General features: G+C 43.0%; 1 protein-coding gene across 2 annotated transcripts; it reads left to right on the forward strand.

Annotated features, from left to right (window-relative positions):
- Positions 1-165: 165 nt before the first annotated feature.
- LOC120746247 (SLAIN motif-containing protein 1-like) lies at positions 166-18,460 on the forward strand. 2 transcript variants are annotated; one of them, XM_040051620.1, is made up of 10 exons: positions 166-760; positions 2,266-2,408; positions 10,977-11,120; positions 11,288-11,407; positions 14,110-14,259; positions 14,715-15,104; positions 15,784-15,795; positions 16,282-16,431; positions 16,551-16,872; positions 17,285-18,460. In XM_040051620.1, exons 1-10 carry the CDS (start codon positions 369-371, stop codon positions 17,358-17,360), a joined length of 1,899 nt encoding a protein of 632 aa, XP_039907554.1. In that variant the 5' UTR covers positions 166-368; the 3' UTR covers positions 17,361-18,460. The 2 variants fall into 2 exon arrangements, with proteins under 2 accessions (XP_039907554.1, XP_039907555.1); XM_040051621.1 differs by lacking the exon at positions 15,784-15,795 and having other exon boundaries at positions 167-760.
- The last annotated feature ends 2,897 nt before the right edge of the window (positions 18,461-21,357 follow it).

Genomic DNA, 21,357 nt, shown 5'->3' on the forward strand with positions numbered 1-21,357 from the left:
ATATAGAAATGTATTGCAGTATGAAAAAATTAAATGTCATATGTTTACGGTTAGGTGTGTTGGACATTAGCCCACATTTTAGACTGACAGGTGCACCATCTACCTGTAATCAGTGCCGGGAGAGGAACAGAGGGAGGGGTACGTGTGTAAATGTGTCGGAGGGAGGGGGGGAGTTATATAGTCTCCCATTGGGTGAACGTCCAGACAGGCGTACTAGACAGATTACTACCGCTGCCGAATACAGAAAGCAGTCTGAGGGCGCAGCAGCAGCAGCTTGGCCCTACCTGTCCTCCATTTGTGGTTTAAGGTGGAGGTAGAGGTGAAGGCGGCTGGTATTGTGGTCTTTTTGTGTGCTTTTCTTTGCTCCAATGGAGGCGGCCGTGCTGAACCCCGCGATCATGACGGAGGTGGACTGCAACAGCAACACCCTGAACGCCGAGCTGGAGGTGAAGAAGCTGCAGGAGCTGGTGCGCAAACTGGAGCGGCAGAACGAGCAGCTGCGCACCCGAGCCGGCGCCGGCGGATACTGCCTCCCCAGCCCGCTGCCCACCCTGCTGTGCCACTCGTCCTTGGGCTCGTTCTCCGCCCCCGAGGAGCCTTTCGACTATTTCCACCCGCACAGCGGCAGGGATGGAGCGGCTGCTGCTGCGAGGGAGGAGGACGACGAGGAGGAGGATGCATCCGAGCCGTCGGTTCTGGACGAGCTGGAGCTTCTGGATTTGAATTCCCTGAGCTGCTCAGAGGAGTCTGATGAAACCTGGTAACTGCACACTGCATTTCCAACCATGTGTTGCTCAGTCATGTTGTATGTGATTTCTAACTGAAATGTGGGATTTTAAAGCTTTGTTTTCAGCTGCTCCAGCCCTCTGCAGTGCCCCAACAAAGCCACACACACCTTGAAGTTAATCAGGCCCTACTTATGTGATGCCACTTGCCTTTAAAGCTTCAGGGAAACACTTCTTGTGTTTTGCTGTGGAGTGGCTGCAGAGAGGACCAAATCAAATTAAGGAAGTGAAATTTTTTGCTGATTTTTGTCACAGCTTGTGAGGTGTTGTGCAAACTCATAAACAGGAAGTGACCCAGGGCTGCATTTAACTAATACAAGTGGTCATTTTTTCACTTGTAGCAGTGTGTGTATATGTATATCTCTCTCTCCCTCTCTCTCTCTCTCCCCCCCCCCTCCCCATGTGTGGGTGTGCACTCAGTCCCCTTCAGGTCACACTCTCACCTGATGTCAGCCGGGGCTTTAATCTATAATTCAGCTTCTTCCATGTTGCCCACAGAGCAGCAGCATCCAGGCTGTCAGAATAATCTGATCCACTCTGTTTGAGCCTCTTCCTTGCTTCTAAAAAGGCTTGACACCACCTTCAAACTGAGTGGGAGACAGATTTCTCTGACTCAGGAGGAAACGAGTTGGTGGCGCAAAAGGAACGATGGAGTTTGGAGTGCGATCTGTCAGGGACTGTGTGCTGAGAGATTATATATGTATGTCACAGCACTGAATTATCCAGATTCAGTTGGTTATCTGTATTCAACAGCTAAGAGTTGAGTTAAAAGAATAGCCACGTGATTAAGGCTAGATATGTAGTGAGGAGGATGTTGACATGAAACAGGAGAAGTTTTAAAAGAGGAAGATGGCATTAAGAGTAATATTTGTCTATATATTTTAATAGTCGCAAAGAGACACTACCAGGTGTAATCGATCATGATGGATAACAACAAGTTAACAGGTCTGTGTATGTAAATGCCTGACCACAGCTTCTTATGACAGAAAAGGAGGAAATTCTCATGTGGGCATTGTTAACTACTGGTTTTAGATGTCTTTCAAGCACAAACTTGGGCAAAACAATGGCAGTAATTTGTGTTTTCTTGTTTTGCCATCTCAAATGTGAGCTTTTACCGCTTTTCTCAGAGTTACACAAACACATTCTTTGGTTTTGAACTGTTTGTTGGGCAGTAACATCATCTCTACGCCCTGAAACATTAGGATGGACTACTTGGTTTATAGGCTAAATAAGTAAAGCTCCAGTTGGCTTTCAGAATGAATGAGCATTCAAGCACCTTACTACAGAGTAAGTCTTTGTTGACCTTTGAGTTTGGCTTTCCCAGATTTGTCCCCACCACAGTGTACACACTGTCCAGCTCTTTGTAGTCTCTTAAACTGCTCCCCTGATCATGTTTGAAAAGATCTGGGATTGGCCAGAGTCTCCTATCAGAGCTCATAGAAGGTGTAGAAGTCTAGTTCACTCTTGCTTCTCTTTCCAGGTTATATGTGTCATCAAAGGACAGCAGGTCGGAGACCACGAGCGACGCCCTCACACCGCTGCAGTGGTGCCGGCAGGCTCTGGACAGCCCCAAATCGGAGGTGGAGGCCGCCAGAAGGTCGCTGTCCCTCCGGCTAGAGCAAGGTGCGAGTCAACTGGTTTGTTTGTAATTTGTGTGTCTGTGTGTAGAGAAAACGACTCTCACTGGCCAGGGAGGTTGGATTGCACACACCTGGCTGTGCAGGTCAATGGTGCAAAAGAAGACACGAGCCACACGATTAAGTTGCTGCTGGGAGCACTGCTGTAGCTACTGCTGCAAGAAAGATGATCAAGTCTGATATTTCTCTGAGTAGATGAGTGAAGAGTGGGAGTTTCTTCCTCATTAACTTGGAGTTCAGCCTGTGGGTGTTTCTCAAGACGGTTTCTCTTAATAAAATGCATCTTTATGTTGGGAGCATTTCAGAGCTTGAAGTCCCCGCAGTTCTGTTGTTCAGTGCACGCTAAAACCAAAGGCTGAGGCAGCGGATTAGTTTGCAGGGTGCCGCTCGCCTCCAGGCTATTTTAAAACTGATGTACACAGCTTTTAGTGTCTTGCCAAAAACAAGAGCGCTCGCTACCTCGCACGCCCCTACTGTCTCTCACAACACAAATGCTGGCCAGGAGGAAGTGTTGGTGTTAGTTCGTACAGATCTTGCACACAGCACAGCTGCTGGCTTGTTAGAAAGAAATGTGTTGAGCACAAATGCACTACACTGCAAAAAGTATTCACTCATCTGCCTTCACACACATCTGAACTTAAGTGACCTCCCATTCTTAGGGTTTGATATGATGTCGGCCCTTTGCAGACACAACAGTTTCAACTGAGGTTCAGGAGCGTTTATGGGAATTTTTGAACATTCTTCCAGAAGTACAGTCGGATGAAGGCCTGGTTCACAGATTGCAATCGAATTAATCCCAAAGGTGTTCTGTCGGTTTGAGGTCAGGACTCTGTGCAGGCCAGTCAAGTTCTTCTACACCAAATTCTCTCCTCTGTGTCTTTATGGAGCTTGCTTGTACAAGCAGGCTAGCTGCTTGATTTTTATACACCTGTGACCACTAAAGTGATTGGAACACTTGAATTCAATAGTTTGTATGTATGGATGAGTGAATACTTTTGGCAGTATAGTGTATTACTGATGAGATGAGTCACTGGGTTCAGCAGATTAATTTGTCAACACTGGTTTTTGTTCAGTGTGGATGAATTCCTTAAAACTGTATCAGCGTTTGAGCATGAGTTTCAAAATGACACGCAGACACATTTAAATCATTTATTTTTTCACACCAGTATGATAATACTGAGCAGGTACAAGCCCCACCCACTCGCTGTCAAAAGCTTCTGTTTGTGAGAACCATCCAACCAGAAGAAAGCTAGCTTTAAGGACATGATGAGATAAGAGGATTATTTTGATACTGTGAATCATGCAAAGCTGTACTAAGAATACAAATGCAGACGTAGAAATTAATAGAAAAGCCCTCCCTTAAAAAAAAAAAAAAAAAAAAAAAAAAAAAACAGCCCAGCTTCTCATTTACTTGAGCAATGTGTAATAATTCATTCAGTAATGAATAAGTAAAGACTCTTTACTTTAGATACGTCAGCACATCTGTGGGCAGCTGGGGCCTCGGCATGTCAGCATAAGAAAAGTGTAATTGCACTCCATTTATTTTTATTAATTTGTTGTTGTTTTTGTTGTTAGTATTATTTTACAATGTTAAATTTTAGTTTTTCCAGCTGAAACTGTTCTTCCTGCTCGTGTGGCCATTTTCTGAGTTTGTATTGAGCGGTGTTGTGTTACAAGAAATTTTGTGTTATTGTATTTAGGTTATTAATTAGGTTCCTTTTATGTCAAAACGTCACCTGTGCGATTGCTCTGACAATATGACGCCAAACTTTGTCTGCTCCAATATCTCTTTAAAATGAAATGCATACAGAAGGTCTTTGTTTTAGTTGCCTGTTTGAAATTAGCACAAAGCTGCCAGCAAACTGCGTGGGGTGGAGGAGAAGGAAAAACGTCACTCTCTGTTTTGGTGATTGTGCCGTATGAACGAGTACAGGCAGAAAATATGAGCTTGTTCATCTCTGCTTTTGTTACCTGTTGAAAATCAAGATTGACAGCTGCTTGTTTGGCTTCTCAACTTACTCAGCTTGAGCAGCTTGTTTCTTGATCTTCATGTCTTGGATCGTGTATGAGAGAAGTTGTGTTCTCAGTGGTGGTTTACTGTTTGTGGACAGAACAGTTTGCTCAGTCCAACGTTGCATGCATTAAAGTCGAACTAACGGCCACACAAAAGTTGTTATTATTTGTGTAGCTATTTTCTCTGTGCCATTTTTTTTATTTTTTTATTTATTTATTTTTTTTTTTGGAGGAGCCATTAGCAAGAAAAGAGCTACCACTCATTTGTTTATCTTGCTAGTAAAATAAGAAATGGGTGCAGTGATTTATTGAAACATGTAAATACAGTATTTAAGGCAGAAACTGAGTTTGGACAATGAAATTTCAACTTTATTTGTATAGCAAATACTAAACAACTATAGGTGACAAAAGTGCTTTACAGTGAACACACAAATAAGGGACAATAGAAAAATAAAGTACTCTAAGATAAAAGTACAATAAAATAGGAATGCACTGAGATGTTTGAGACCATTTCTGATGAGACTTCAGTGAACAAACGATCCACTGAAGTTCCAGATATTTTTCATAGATTCAAGAAAAGAAATGTTATTGTCTGAAGGACTGGACTGAAAATGCGTGGAAAAAGCAGCTATTGTCCAAAGAAACACTTTATAAAACCTCTAGAACTCTGGCTCTTTGTAAGCAATATATAAAGAAACGAAGGTTGGTGCACTAAAGTGTTTTCCAGAATTTATCATGGTGATCCCCTTTTTACCTATATGAAAGCTGATGAAGGCAGGGGCATGACATTTTTACCTAAATCCTGTTTAAAAAAAAAAAAAAATGTGTCTCACCCCTCAAACTTGTTCAGATAAACCTGTGATGGTCAGACGGGAGGTGTTTGGACTGATATGCAAAGACGCAGCAGTAATGTGCTAGAGCACAAGTGTAACGTGACACTGCATTTGTTTAATCAGCTTAAGAAGCAGGTGACATTTTCTGTGAGAGGTGAAATCTCAGCAGGTCTGGAGATGAATGGAAACAGCTGGCAGCACAGTCACTAGCGCTCTTTTTAAATGATCCACTTTTTAAAGCCAGTAAGATAAGCAGTCACCTCAGTAATGCTTCCTAAGTACTCTGTGGTCACGGTGATCAGTCTGAGGTCGGCTCACCTTCATCCATGCACTGCAGGGCTCAGCAGTCCGTCGGCACTTCTTAGGCAGATCAGGCCCAGGTCAGCTGACCTGCGTGTCTGTCATAATTACAGCCGTCGCTTGGTGATACTGAGCAACCGGAAAAGATCTGAGCAAGTAAAACAGGAAGTTGGTCTAAATAAACCAGCAGGTTAAAGCAAGGAGCAGACCAGTGGATCGATGGCAGTGGTGAGGCTGCCGGTTGGCTTAGTGTTGTCATGGTTACCTCATGGGTCTGTAAAAATGGATTTCGTGTTTGGAGTTTATCGACAGGTGACCTGGAAAAAGCAGATCAGGATCATCAGTCCTGATGTCCGTGTGCTTATCGGAGTCCTCATCAAATCGATGGGTCTCTTTGTAGTTTTGTGTGTGTGTGTGTGCGTGTAAGATGGGGCTGCTTGTGAAGTGTGAGTGGAGGCGACAGCTCCCACGGCCTCAGCTGAACAGGCAGCTTAACGCCCGCAGCCTTTAATGAGGCGAGATGGAGCTCCACTCACCTGCGTGGGCGCGCTCGTCTGCATACGATCTCGCTCAGCCTCCACATACTTAGGAATCAAGTAATTATGTGCAGTGTTAAAGTCAAAGAAATACTTCACTTACACTGCAATTTTGCTTCCATCAAGGGCCGGCTGTTGGTGTAGAAAGGCTAATCTTCACACTGTAACCGCAAAGCTTGCAGAAAGAGCAACATTGAATTTAATCTTGTTAAATGCGCAGAGTGGAGATTCACCAACGCAATCCAAAAATTCACTGTGACAGTAATGTTTTTGATTAAATCAATTAATAAAGAAAGGAGGCAAGATTTAAAGCCTGCATGTATGCCTGTTCTTTGTGCAAAGGCATCCCCCGCCTCCTTATGCAGTTTCAGCAAGTCTCTAATGCTATCATGCCATCATTAAGTCAAAGTTTAGGTTTGCCAAGGCAAATAATTGGTGCTCATGTTTGGTGCTATTGAAAAGTGCCTTGAATCTGTTTTCTTTCTAGTGACCAGCCAGGATCAACACATGGTTGCAAAAGAGGGCCCAGCTGTCTGGATGTCAGTCAGTTCATCTCTTGCTAAGCACTTTTCCTGCTGAATTTATGGTGCCAGTCTCTAGGTGGCCATGTTTGATATGACTATAACGCACAATCAAGTAAGCTACGACTTCACATTCAGAGTCTGACATATCCTGATGCTACAGTCACACAAAGGAAACCGGTCGTGGGAGACAAAGTTGTTGCTACTGTGCTACTGCACTGAACTTGCGATCGTGTTGCCTTTTGAAATGGTCATTTTGAAGACAGGGGACCATGTCTGAAACCACTCGTAGTCAGCTGCCGTCTTCAAAGCAACGTTGGCGTGTCAAGATGGCCATAAAACAACAACGAGGTCAAAGGTTGGGAACTGCATGACAACTTGACCTCATTGTTGCTATACAGTGATTAATTGCACTAAACTGGCAAAAATTACAAATCTGCATGCACGAAAATTCACATTCACGACTTGAATTCAGAGACCAGCCCAACTCACAAATCTGAAACAGGAAGTCCTCCACAAATAGTGACGTAGTTGCTGCAGGATGACAATTTAACTGCAAAATGACATGGTGCTCGGCAGCGTGGCTTTGATACAGGAATCCAACCAGTCGGCAACCAGATGTCACTTTGGGTTATTGTGAGCATCTAACAGAACAAATTGTGATTTAATCAAGAAGATCAAATAGCCCCTCCCTCTGTTAGATTTTCTTCATTTTCCTCATCTTTATGATGACATCAGTAGGAAACATCATGAATTGGTCATCTCAGGCACAGAAGCCACCTGCTTTTAATCTTGTGCGAGGAAGAGCTAACCTCTTGTCTTGTTTCAGAGAGGATGATCTGAAGGCCTAGAATCAGATAAAATGAGGATTATTTTGAACTGTGACTCATGCAAAGCTACTCTGTTCAAGTCTTGGTGTAGCAGCCAGAACTCGATACTTGTGAATTTCATTACAGCATATCTTTTCGGCCACACTTGGCTTGTAGCAAGTTACTTCCTGAGAGCCATGTTGCCAGTTAGACACATTTCTACAGTAACTCAGGCTTGTTTTAGATGGGCTGAGTGCGAGTGCTGACAAACAAATCTTAAGGAATATTGCAGCTGCTGTGATCACTGTGCTGGAGTGTCACCTCTGCATTGCTGATCACATGCTAACCTTCCATGTGCTTTAAACTAGCCTCCCGTTGCAGTCTCAGTATTTGGGTCACAGAGTTCGACTCCCTGATTCGGCTACATCCTCTGAAGTTGCCTCGGCTGTGCACCTTGTTGCATCAGAGGCGGTTAAACCTCCACTCGACACACTAACCATCCTCTGCAGAGGAATCCTCCCACCAACTCGGCCCACTAGCTCTCTCTCCCCCGCCCGAGGTTTGCCGTGATGAAATGAAGAGCTGTTGCCATAGCAACGGTTTACATGAAAGGTTCGCAGCTAAATGCTTTTATATTCACATTGACAGGTAAAGGAGAGAAAGATTTCCCTCGCACACCTTTTAAATAACACAAGCAGTATTTTCTTTTATTCACCTCTGATTCCAAAAGAGTGTGTGTGTGTGTGTGTGTGTGTGTGTGTGTGTGTGTCAAAGCTGTCATGTTTCTTCTTTCTATGAATAGTAGCAGCCATTTGTGTGAGAGGCGCACAGCACCAGGTACAGCTGCATTGTGTGAGCGTCTCTGTTGTGTTGAATCCTGCTTTGTCCTCGGCGCTGAGCTGCTGAATAGAGCAGTCGGTGACAGACACCGCTGGTGAGGTAGCGGCTGCACGGCGCTGCCCTCGTGCACAAAGACGTCTGTGATGTCTGGCTTTGTGTGGTTATTGTCTTTTTATCTCTGATTTTGAGCTGTAAAGAACAAAAGAGTCGAACTGATGGTGATTTTTTTTTTTTTTTTTCTTTTTTTTTAAGTCCCATAGAATATTCACTGATGGCATTTAAAGAGACATTACACCCAAAAATGTTAACATGCTTCATTTTGGATGCTTGCTGGTGTGAAGTACCAATTCATTGTGAGGAAATGAGGACTGCGGCTCATTTACACTCTAGTTTGTCCTTTATTCCCACTCCTGCACTCATTGATGTAGAGCTATCGAGGCACAGGTGGAGTAAAAGGACATTAATCGAGTTGGCAACAAGTCGTTACTGTAAGTGAAATTAAAGCTTTTCAGTGATGTCCTTCTAGTTTCTATACCCGACTCTGAGCTTAAATGTTACAGTCAGTCGTTTTTAAAAGAAAAACAATAATATTATGCTCATAAATATATATTTATAAGTGCATAATTATGTATTCCGACAAACTGTGTTCTCAAACTTAGAATGAATCTGTTAAAAATACGTAGGTGCAGGTTTGTGATATTGGCCCGCCACCTTGAACACACTGTTCAGCCTTGTTTTATGTATGTAGCTAGAGAGCGGCCACATACGAGAAGAGAAGTCGTAGACAAATTTTAATTCATTTCTGCAGCTTCAGAGTTGAGATATGATAAAGTACTGTCATCTGAGAAGGGTTCCTTATTTGCAAAAGCAGCGAAAAAGTGACTCAAAGAGTCACCAGCTAATGATAAGGTCAAGTGACTTGAAAACTTTTTATCTGACAAAGAGTCTGACTTCATTCTCACATCATAGTCTGACAGATGTGTGGTAAGTCTAACAATGCTAGAGCTACCCTCAAGGTTTCGCTAACGGAGGTTAACGCCGGCTAAAAGAGGCTAACAGCAGCTAACACTGGCAAAAATGATTAAATCAGCACTTATTGGCAGAAAAGTTCAGGATATCTGTTCCAAATAACGGATGTGTATATCCCTATATTAATGAAATATGATCTGTTCAAAATAAAAATGTTTTTGTATGTTAGGAAATCTTTTTCATTTTATACAAGATTGATGTAAAATTTGCACTGCAAATAAAAGCAAATGTGTTTATCTGAAATTATTCAAAGAGATTCTCCAAAAGATTATTACTAAAATATTATTGGGCAGTTGGAGCTGTATGATGGAACTTCACTTTTATATAGAGACAGTACCAAAATATGAACTATCGACGGAATTGAGTGAAATCAAACGTTAATGTGTATTAATTCTAACAAGCTGCTGCATGAGAATATGCAGCAGCTATACTGAGAATAGTATTGGCCTTTGCTACATGGTCCGTGAACAGTCTAGCAACATGTTTGATCTTCCCATCAGTCATGTAATATGGGAATGTTTTATTAAAATAAATGGGTGTGTCAGCTCAGTAACTTCCACTGGTCAGTGGTGTCAGACTAATTTTACATTGTGGGCACCATCCAGCCCAATTTGATTTTATGTGCGCTGGACCAATGAAGTTACAGCATTGCCTCATCGATAAACATGTCTACCTGCCAGTTGTTTCCCTCATAGTATGAAAACTCTTTCCCTTCTTCCATATTTAACACCCTTTGTCCAATAAATTCCAGCCTTGCCTCTCTAACTTTGTCTCCAAAGTTGGGTGTTGGAATACTAATGGTAAAGAACGCCTACATTTCTACCTACTTTGGTGTGGTATGCCATTCCTTGGGTGAAGTCTTTTGACATATTGTATTTTTGACAAGTACAATATTTTGTGCAAGTATCCTTCTACTTTCCAAGTGTCACATTTTCTAAAGCTGTCCACTGGGTCAGTTTGGTGGCTCAGTTCTGTCCCCTGGACCAGATGTTTGACTTGACACCCCTGCACTGAAAGCATGAATGGTGCATGTACTAAAAACTACTTCACCCTTCGGGATAATGCACACTTAATGTGAAACCATAGTTTGTATATAAAAGTATAATAAATAAAAAAAATTAAAAAAAAATTTTTTTCTTTTTTGGGTGGGGGGTAGTTTTTGTTAGATGGGTCGATGTACTCACATGGAGGTGGCTTGTTTATCAAGAGGTAGTCACTCCTTAAGTCATTATTACCAGAGTATCCAATAAATACTCTGCTTTTTATCATTAATTTCTCTATATTGGACTAACATTTATAAAATAAACCTGATCTTGTATTAAATTAGACTTGAAACCAATGTTTAAGACTATAAATGTAAATTTACTAAGTAAATAAAGTGAGCAGTTGGGCCACTTTCCCGTTAGACTTCTAGATAAGCGCACTTGCTTTGTTGTGCACTCCTGAATATTCACAAATTCCAATAATTATGCTGAAAAGAGCAGAAATCTTATAAACACACTGTCGTGTGTGTGTGTGTGTGTGTGTGTGTGTGTGTGTGTGTGTGTGTCTTTCTTTCTTTTGTTTCTTTATCTGCCCACAGCTTTTTAGTTGGTGTGTCATGTCTGACAGGGAAACGTAACAGTTTGTAATAAACATATGCTAACTCTGTGCTTGTTTTCTCCCTCCTTCAGTCTCCAGGTGGCGTAGCTCTCTGTCCAGCCCCTCTCCTTCCTCCTCTCCCGGTCCTCCTCTGAGTCGAGTTGCTGGAGTGTCTCCCATCAGTGCTTCCCCTCCAACCAAGCCCTGCTCCACTCCTCAGCCGTCTGAAAGACACGGTACCAATGTTTTATCTTTTTTCAAAGCATCATAATCAGCTGGCCTGGGACTTAAATTTCCTCGAGTACTGTCCAGATTTGAACATCAGTGCAACTTTCACTCATGAATCAGCTGTCTGTCACATCTTTTTCTCCCAAAACTGTCTTCCCCTCCCTCTGTGCCTCAGTTCCTTCCCTCTCCTCCCCGCTCCACCCTGTCCTCCATCGGACTCTCAGTCCCATCGGGAAGGAGCTCTCCCCTGTAGCTGAGAGGACTCCCACCTTCCTCCCTCACCCGCTCACCCGAAGTAAGCCTTCCTTTGCTGCTCTTCTTAAAAGAACATGTTGATTCCTTACAAACATTAAAAATTTAATACGTATTGTAACCAGAATACGAATGTGCCGGGGGAGGAAAAAACTGGGTCATGCTCAAGCTTTTTATACATTATTCCAAACATTCCCTCCTGTAGGAAGTTGAAATTGAAGAATATATTTTCATCGCAGCCTTTTTTTTTTCCTCTGCCCTGCTTGTTGCTCGTTATACGACTACATTTCACTGCTGCACATGAATCCTGTTTGAAGGCAAAGTGGATTCAAGTGCATTATTAGCAATGGAAAAAACGACGTTCCAGACACAGGAGAGGGCGAAGCTGCAGGGAATAAAACTGCTCAGCCCTGAAGGGAGCGAGCTCACATCCTGAGCAATGTAGCTCAGAAATAACTGCTGAGGGGGCTAAGTAGTGGTGGTGGGTGTTTGCCCAAAGCTTATTTCCATGACATTGGCTTTAATGAGCCTTTTTCACGTGCTCTCCTAAACGGGAACCTCCCTGCCCTCCTCTGTGCCACCAATGTGTTCGGGGCTGTCAAATGGGCTCTGTGCTGGGCTCAGTCAACCCAGGGTTTGTTCATTTATCTATAAGCACGCTTTCAAGAAAGAGGCACGATTGGCAGCGTCTTACCGATGAAAGCTTGGATAAAGCTACAATACTGAAAAAATATGAAAAGGTTAAACACACTATGGCAGCTGAAGCACTAAATGTGATAGTTAGATGCTTTATTGGTCCCACAAGGGAAATTATTAATATTACAGCAGCAGGATAAGGAATAAAAATAGTCAACAACAAATAATCAAGATGGATAAAGTGCCACAGTTGCGTAGTGAGAACCTTATATTGTGAGACTGCAGCAGTTTTACATAAACAGTGAAAACACGGGAAATGAAAAGACTGATGTGTAAGAGAGTAGCACAGATTGTATTAATACATAATATGTACACTATAAATCTAAAACGGCTCCAAGAATGTGTAAAGGCTTTTACACACTGAAAGCATTTAGAAAAACGATGCGAAATTCCCAATTTTTCATATGCAAGTGTCTCATAACGTTTAAATGCACCAAAAGCTCTGCATTGCATGAGTCACGGTGAAGTGACGATGAGCTGGTCCTGATGTTTCTAAACAAGAAAAGGAAGAAACTGAGATTGTGGGTTCATCCAGTTTTCATGAGCAGGCGACAGCAGGGAAGCTTTAATGGTTTGATCCAGGAGCTGAAGTTGTATCACAGCAGCTTTAGTACTTATTTCAGGATGTCAGTGAGGCATTTTGAACTGTTGTTGGGAGAGTTGGGTCTAGATGTTGGGGAAACAATTTGAGAGAGCCGATTAACCCCGGAGCAACGTCTGCTGTTTCCATCTCATTGTGTAGTCGGTACCGGTGCACGTTTTGGAGCTACGACCACAAATGCAGTGATCCGATTGGTCATATCTGTTTATTCGCATGTGAAAAGTCTCAAAAATCGAGATTGATTCAAAAAATGAATGCCAAAAAATTCCTCCTACGAAATTTTGTGATCGGTGTGAACGACTGTTTAAGAGTAGACGAGTCTGAAAAATAATTTTAAAGGCCTTAGAACAGATATGTGTCTTATTCTCAACAGGTGTGTTCTCCTCATTATACAGTTTCATGGAGAAATTCCACCATCAGCTGTAAGTTTTGGTATTGCTAAGAGGAAGCTTTTAGAAACCACAGCAGAACCACATAAAGTTGCAGATCGGGGAACTGATTGCTGACTTGTAACCGCGGAGCTCCAAACCTCCTCTGGCATTAACATCAGCACTAAAGCTGTGTGACAGGAGCTTCATGGCCTCATTTCTATGACCGAACAGCTCCTGTAGGTGGTGCAGCCCGTTTGGTGTGTTCTCTACCCACTGAAGGAACAACCACTTAGCACTGGCCTTTTATTAAAAGCACCTCTGATCTAAACTGCACAGCAACAATATTCTAAAACTTCACTGCGATAGTTTTAATGAGGCTTTATTTATAGAGTGCTTCCCTGAAGGCATGTTACAAATTACTTCACACAAGAAAATATGACAAACTCATCGACCTGAAGGAGGGAAAAAAAAAAACCTATTATGGGATTTGTTTTACCTGAAGAAGCTGACCGTTGACCTACCTGAGCTTGTGCCCAAAGTGGAAGTGAAGGAAATGTCATTTGTGCTGATCTCAAAAGTCTCACTTGTCTATCCAGAGAAACCTGTGTCACTCAGCACAACCCACAGAGATTTTTAATGTTCCTTTCTTGATTGGTAGGAGTTAATTTCAAAGATTCAGAGACGACCCGAGTTAAAGAAGCTCGTAAAGGTGCAGAAATCCTGGCCTGTGTGAGTCAAATAAGACTAAAGTAATTAGAATAATGGCACTGATGGAAGGGATTACTTTAGAGAGCAGTCGCAGGGAGCAGATATCAGGCAGATCATTAACTGTGAAGAGGTTTTTGTAACCTCGGGCTTAATATTTCTGCCGCACTGCTGCCTAATGGGCTCTAATTCTGCGAGCCGAGCATCGCCCTCCATTAGTCCGGACCCCTCATCTTTATGTGGAGGACACTCTGAAGAGTGAAGGGTACTTCTCTCATCGGAGCAGTCCTGCCTCATTTGTTTAACTGTGCAGCATGAAGTGAGACATCGGAGAGGAAAGTCTGACTTCTTGGGTCTTGTTTTTACTTGAAGGTCGCAGCCTGCGGCGCTCCACCCTCAGCCCGCAGTCGTCCATGGACAGCGACCTGGGAGCATCTGAGGCAGAGGATGACTCCATTGCTCTGGGATACAAGCTGCAGGACCTCACTGATGTCCAGGTTATGGCCCGGCTGCAGGAGGAGAGTAAGTAGCAGGACCTCCGTCTGCACCCTGACTGCACTTCCTGGTTTTTGATTTGAGTTGTAGACTGTTGGTTAGTTGTTTGCTCCGCCTGCCAGAGTGCTTAAAATGCACTATAAATCTGAATCTTTATACAGAGAGAGATGTTTCTGAAATGATTTCAGGACAGTAGAAATCATTCTGGCTGTTTGGTCACTTTTTTATGGTTATCTGTGTCATTTTGAGCCAACTCACTTCTCCTGCTGTCCGTCTGTCTGTCCCCACTGTCCGTCCCCCCCCCCCCCCCCCCCCCCCCCCATCCTAATAATTTAACATATGGCACCAGATCTCAGAGCCCATCGCTACTTCAGCTTCATTAACCCCAGGAGGTGATGACTGTGTGTGTGTGTGTGTGTGTGTGTGTGTGTGTGTGTGTGGTGGGTGTTTTGCATGCTGGTCCTCATATCTCGCTCCCCCAGGTCTAAGGCAGGACCTCGCCAGCACCTCATCTGTCCTGGCCAACCGCCGCAGCCAGAGCTTGACCTTCCAGCTCAGCCAGCTCAGCGCCGGTCCCGACCTGGAGGAGGAAGACGAGGAGGACGACGAAGACTACGGTCTCCTGCCGCCACCACAGCCACGCCTCACCCGCCTGCCCCACTCCCACACTTTCTCCAGCATCCGAGACTGGCGAAGAAGCACCAGTTCCCTGTGCACCCCTCCTTCCACCCCCTCCACCCCCCCGTACCCTTCCGCTGGGTTCGCCGTTCAACCTGCGCTCCAAGCCCAGTCTCAGGGTCTTGGGCTGGGGCTGGGGCTGGGAGTGGGCAGCACCTGCGCAGCCGAGCAACAGTGCTTCAGACCAGGTTCAGGTGAGGAAAGGGGGAAACTTGATCTAAATAAAGAAACAAGGCTGTTGTGCGGAATTATCAAGGAACAGATTCCCTTTCAGCTCATTCTTCTGGTCTTCTGCTTCCTGAGAGACCAGAAGAATAGCTGGTGTTAGTGAAACTTTCATGAAAGTGGATCTAACACTTTTGATCTCAGACACTTAAACTCTAATACGTTGTGAGAATGTAATCAAATTGTAAGTGACTTTTAAGGACACTCGAGCCTAACATTAGCTTATAACAATATCAAAAATGAATGTCTATGAGAATATACATGTACAAATCTCTCTCACACACACACTACTCCAAATTTATGAGTATATCACCTCTTTTTCTCTTTTTCTTTTCTTTTTTTTGTCTATTAAATAAGCTGAAAGCCTGACTGTACCTTTAATCTCAGAGTGTAGTCCTTTAATGAGGATGAACCAAAGCCTGATTTTAAGAATCTGGCACTAGAAGGTATTTCCATCCATCAGCAGACATGGATTAAAACTACTGATGATCTTTTGATAGAATCAGTACCTATTAATGCTTTGAAGAGTACTAATATAAATTATCTCTGTGTTTATGTTTTGTGCGTGTGATATTTGTGTGTATTGCTGTGTACGTGTATGACGTTGGACATGTTGTTTTGGGGGGAAAACTTCATCATGGCCTCCAGCCGAATATGAGAGTAAGTCAATAACATGGTTCAGTATATCTAACCTCACACATCATCTCTGAACATTAATTTGAGTATTTTTTTTTTTTTCTCTTCTAATTGTGAACCCTTTAACACTGTGACGGTGTCTCGGTCCTGACCTCGCTGACGCTCTACCTGCTTCATAAACTCTTTCTAATCCTCTTGTACAACTGCTCTTAAAGCTCTCGGGCTGGCATGTGTTTCCATTTTGAGGCGGAGACTCCGAGAGTTTGATGGGATTACAAGTTAGGAGTGTATATCTGACTGTGGGGGGCTGGAAACTGTTAGCAGTATAAAGAAGATCAGAGGCTGCTTTGAGGCATCTTTAAAAATAGTTCAGCATCTGAAGGTTTCTATTTGTCTCTGTGTTTTTGTTTGGAAGCCTCTCTGTTTGCAGACTCTGCAGATAACTTTATTAATCTGGCCTGGCGCAGCTCTGGACGCCTTAAATCTGTTGGCTGTTTTTGTCTGTGTTAGATAAGCTGCGGAGGAGCATGCCTAACCTTGTCAGAGCTCCCAGCATGCCCAGTGTGCCCATACCAGCCAATCCCAGTGCTTCCCCTTCTTTGCTTCGTAACAGCCAGAGCTTTGATTCGTCCAGCGGACTGGCTCGACTGCAGTCCTCCAGTAAGACGCTGCTTGTCTTCTCTAATTAAAGGGACAGCTCACCCAAAAATTCATTCGCCTTGAAGGCGCCGCCAGCCAAGTAAGTTTACTAACTTCAGTTTGTCTCCTCTCGTCTTCAGTCCCCTCTCCAGGCCAACTCCAAACCAGAGTCCAGAGTGTCGGGAACTTCACCTCATTGTCACGGCCGCCTCTGAAGGCCACTGCCTACGTCAGTCCCACTATCAAGGGCTCCGCCTCCATGCCCACCTCCATCAGTCTCCAGTCTCTTAATCTGAACAGCAGTGGGGGTGGTGGGGCCAACAGCGGGATCCCTTTGCTTAGTAAACCTGCAGGGACACCCACCACCTCAAACACTGCACGCAGCAGCCTGCCCCGCCCTGCCTCCTTTGTTGGTACCACAAGCTCCACCCCCCGCAGCAAGGTGGCCCAACCAGCACGAAGGTAAACTTTAAAAAGGTGTGTGTGTGTGTGTGTGTGTGTGTGTGTGTGTGTGTTTGCTTGCGCAATCTGAAGTAACACAAACCTACCTCATTGGACTATAGTCAGTAAATATGTAAAATAATGGATTACTTTTTAAAAATAAAGAGTACTGTGTAATTTGTTCATTTGAAGCAGCAACTCTCATCAAACACTGATGTTGCTGCACTCTCCCTGGAGCACATGGTATTAGATTCATTTGGACTCGCACTAAAAGTTTGAAATGAGGCAAAGCACCGAGTGTTACTCGTCATCCACACCGCACTGGTGGGGTTCCTGAGACATGTGGCTCCAGCGAATGTCTGTAGATTTACCTGTTGTGGAACATCATGTCTTTGTCTGTCCTCTGACTTTAGTCGTCCTCCTGTTCCCTCAGTTTACTGACTCCTCCAAAGAGCTTGTCCACCTTCAGTGCCCTCCGCGACAGCACCTGGCGAGACGGCTGCTACTGATGGACGTGGCGTTTGCGGCGGCGCAGTAGTGGCAGCAACACCCCGCTGGTTGGGGCGACTCGCTGCACTTCAGCATCAAGGGTTTTTTTTGATTTTTTTTTTTTTTGTTTGTTTTTGCCCGTGGAGATGCTGAAAGGTTTCTGACCAAAAAAAGTGACTGTTGATGACCTTAAATCTGAGATCCTGCATAGAAAGGTCGGCCGAGGGTCTTTGTGAACCGATCTCTCAGAGTCTATGCAGAATTTCTTCGGGGAAGTCGGGTTTTCTTAATCTGCGTTTGCACGTCAGCCCTTGAATTCACTGACTGCTTCACAATCGACGAGTGTGGTCTGTGCCAAGGGGGCGCTGTTCCCTGCTGCTCTTGTGCAATAAACCGCTGGCTGATGGGTACCAGTAATACTAACCCGCTGAAGAGGGCTGCCAGTTTGTTTGGGTTTTTTTTAATGAGCCTCGTGATGCTGTGTGTGTTTGTTTATATCACATTTATTTTGAATAAATAAATAATTTTGACTAATCAGGAGATTTTTCCCTGTGGCAACGAGTGCCCACAATGCTGCTAAAGTTTAATCAGTCCCTGTGCATTTGGGTACAATTACTCCAGTTTTTACAATAAACGTAATAAATGACGTATTAGTGTACAATTCTAACTATTAAGTGTGCATACATATATATTAATTGATCCGATATTTGATTTTAAACGTGACGCTTGACCAAAATATCTGAATGTTTACACAAGTTTTGTGCATATTAACACTTTAAAACTGTCTGACCGATAAGAGGAAACGGTTCTTGTTGCACTTTTGTATAAAATCTCTCAACTTTGTTTCTTTTTTTGTTCTGTTTACTAACACTTGCACTTCTTTTTTTTTTTTTTTCTCTTTTTTTTTTAATATATATATCTGTATTTGATTTTATGGATTTAAAGTGAGTAAACGGCTGTTAGTAAAACGTTCTGGGGATGTTTCACAGTTAACACGCAGCCTAATGTAGCACCGTCTGTTTGTAATATTTGACCACGGCACATTTCACAAAACCCTGACACTTTTGTTACTGTGATAGACTGAATGAGTGAGCATTTTAATAAAATATTCTAAATTAAAGCTGTTTTTATGTTTGTTACAGTGTTTCACTCATGCAAAGTGGAACAGACTTCTTCAGCATCACTTAAATTGTGGAAATGGTCAACGCTGCCACCTAGTGGTATAATATTTTAATGGCCCCGGCAGGGGTTTGACTCCACTGAACGGCTACATTGAGGTACCCCTGAGTAAGGTACCGTCCCTACACACTGCTCCCCGGGCGCTGCATTGGTGGCTGCCCACTGCTTCACACCACCACCATTAACAGGTTCAGCTCATGGTGTTATTTCTTGTTTTCAGTAGCAACCGATGCCTATGATTGTGCCAGAGCACAATGGGCATTTAAGATTTCACACAGGTGCTTGGTTGTTACAGTCTGGAAATGGAATGAAGGTGAGTGTTATTAACCCTCTGTGTGCGCACCTCCAAATCACATGACTGATTTAAGCTGACATAAAAACAAGCTGCAGCCACGCTGAGTCTATTTCAGCTTGTGTTGAAAGTTTGGACTTCAAAGTATACACCAGTTTCGAAATTTTCATTAAAGGCCACTAAATCCAGACATATGAAAATATATATATATAAGCGATGCCTTTTTCTATATACTAGAAAGAAGAAACGAAAAAAAGAAGAAGGAAGCATTTTCTAAGGACAGTCCGAAAACTGTAAAGACAAAAAAAAGCCAACTCTTTCCTGTTGGTGGAAAAATGTACCCTGTCAACCAACTTTGAAGAGAAAAAAAAAAAAAAAAGGCAACATGTGGGATTTGGTTGTTTAGGAAGAGGGGAAAGTTTTGAGAGTGACAGCAGCGAGACAGAGCGAGCGAATTGGAGAGAAAGGTAGAGAGAGCGAGAGATGAGAAATTTGTGACATTTAGTGTGTTATGTAGTCGTTGTTTTGTGTGTTAGTGAGGGTGCTAATGACTGTCACAAAGGCAGATTGCAATGTAAACACTGTCCAGGTGGAAAACAGGAGCAGTGATACACCTGCTGTCAGGCCTGCAGGGTTTATCCCTGTGGTGTTCTCCTCTGTCTTGTGGCGGATTTTGTGTCAGTAAAATCTTTTACTGACACAAATAATTTGTGGGGCATCTTATTGTGACACCTGACTGTTTTCTCATTTTAGTTTTAGTGACTTTGAATGTGACATGGTTGTTTGTCTGCGTGAAGATCTGCTGGATCTGCTGTCTCTAGAGTTTGAAGAGACTAGTCTGAAAAAGAGAAAATGTCCAGTGAGCAGCAGATCCCTGTTGATGTCAGATAATGGCCAGACTGCTTCAAGCTGCTGGTGGTGTAATGATCTAGGGGACATTTTCTTTGGACTGAGCTGAGCATCACTTAAACACACACAGTAGTAGGTGTACCTAATAAAATAACCAGAGAGAGTACGTCCGTCACAGCTTGTAGAATTATCATTAATTAGTCAGACTTTGGGTCAGCAGCGATAGGCTCCACTCAGTTTCACTGCTGATGTCAGTATTTGCATATAAAGCCTGAAGTTTTTTAAATGATCATGTACATGCAGAGTTGTAGTTCCTGATAGTAACCACTAGAGGGCAGTTATCTTGTAACAGGGCAGCAGTGTGATCAACAGAAGTCACCAGAACAATTACTTAAATAATTCTCTGTATTTTGATATGATTTAAAAGGATCACCTGTGTTCACTGACATTTTTTTTCAAAGAAATACACTAAACCCAGTCCATAAAGATCCTGAAACACTTCAGCGCTGACCATAAACCCCAAAGGAGAGCATTAAAAAAGCGCCCAATGTCCCAGGTTTTTAGAAGGTTCGGGTTTTCTCAAAGATTCAGAGAGTCTAAAACTTTGAAAGAAAAAAAATTTAAGGTATGACAGCCAAATAACTCTTAACCTCTGGGTTTATTTAAAAGTCTCACTTTGGATGGAAGGATCTAACAAGTTTAGAATTTTTGAGGTGTCTCCTACATTTTTGAAACCCATCATTCTGAGGTAAAGTCTGACAAGCTTTCAGAGAGAGCTTCTCATCAGATTTCTGAGGCTGATGCCATGGAGTAATGAATCAAGACCACTACAGTGCAGGGTGATACTGACAGTGGGTTCACTCCTATAATAATTTTTATGATCTTACATCCAGTTGAAGGACTTACCAACACTAAGGAACACGGCAAAGAACCAAATGCTCAAGACCTAAACTGAAAATAGACAATAATGGGATCTTTAATCAGGTTCTTTTTGTTAGTCTGGAATTTTAACTTGAATGACCCAAGAAACTCTTATCTGAAACATTCTAAGAAAATAAAGCCTGGACTGGTGAACAGTTGGTTGGTAGGTTGACTTTCAAAGACCAAATGCCATCGTTCAGATGAAGAACTTTAGGAAAATGATTTTTAAACTCCTTGTGAAACAGCTCTGGTTGAGCCAGTCTCAACTCCTCAACCGGCTCGGCTCAAGCTCTTACAACGCTCAGTGGTTCATTATGAAACAACTAAAGTAAATGTTAACTGTTGCTAAGCTCTTTAAGGGGAAGTCTGGGTGTGTGGTCAGATTCACTTGGCTTGTAAAAGTCTGCTTTGAACCATGGAGGTTGTAGAATTGGTTCTTCTGAGAATGGTTAGAGTTTTAAAGGTCAGTAAAAGTGAAGATCAACAAGACCACAGTGAGAAGTGTCTTGGTGGTAAGTTTCTGATTTGGAGTCAAGAACATGGTGGTACAGCCCTTTGGTAGATAAAATGCTTAAGCATCTGCTGGAAAGGGGCTCAGTTGTAGGTCCAACCCTTTGGTGGATCACTGAATTTTGAAGTTCGATTAAAAAAGAAAAGAGAAAAGTGCACAAAGAGAAACTTTTATATCCAGAAACATGCCCCAGGATAGACATTGGGTTGAAGCTCAAAAGATCTGGTTTCACTTCAAGAGACTGAAAGTGCAGAGAGATTTTTCT

This window comes from Simochromis diagramma, unplaced genomic scaffold (genome assembly GCF_900408965.1).
Source record: "Simochromis diagramma unplaced genomic scaffold, fSimDia1.1 OVJJ01000107.1, whole genome shotgun sequence".
NCBI lineage: Eukaryota > Metazoa > Chordata > Actinopteri > Cichliformes > Cichlidae > Simochromis > Simochromis diagramma.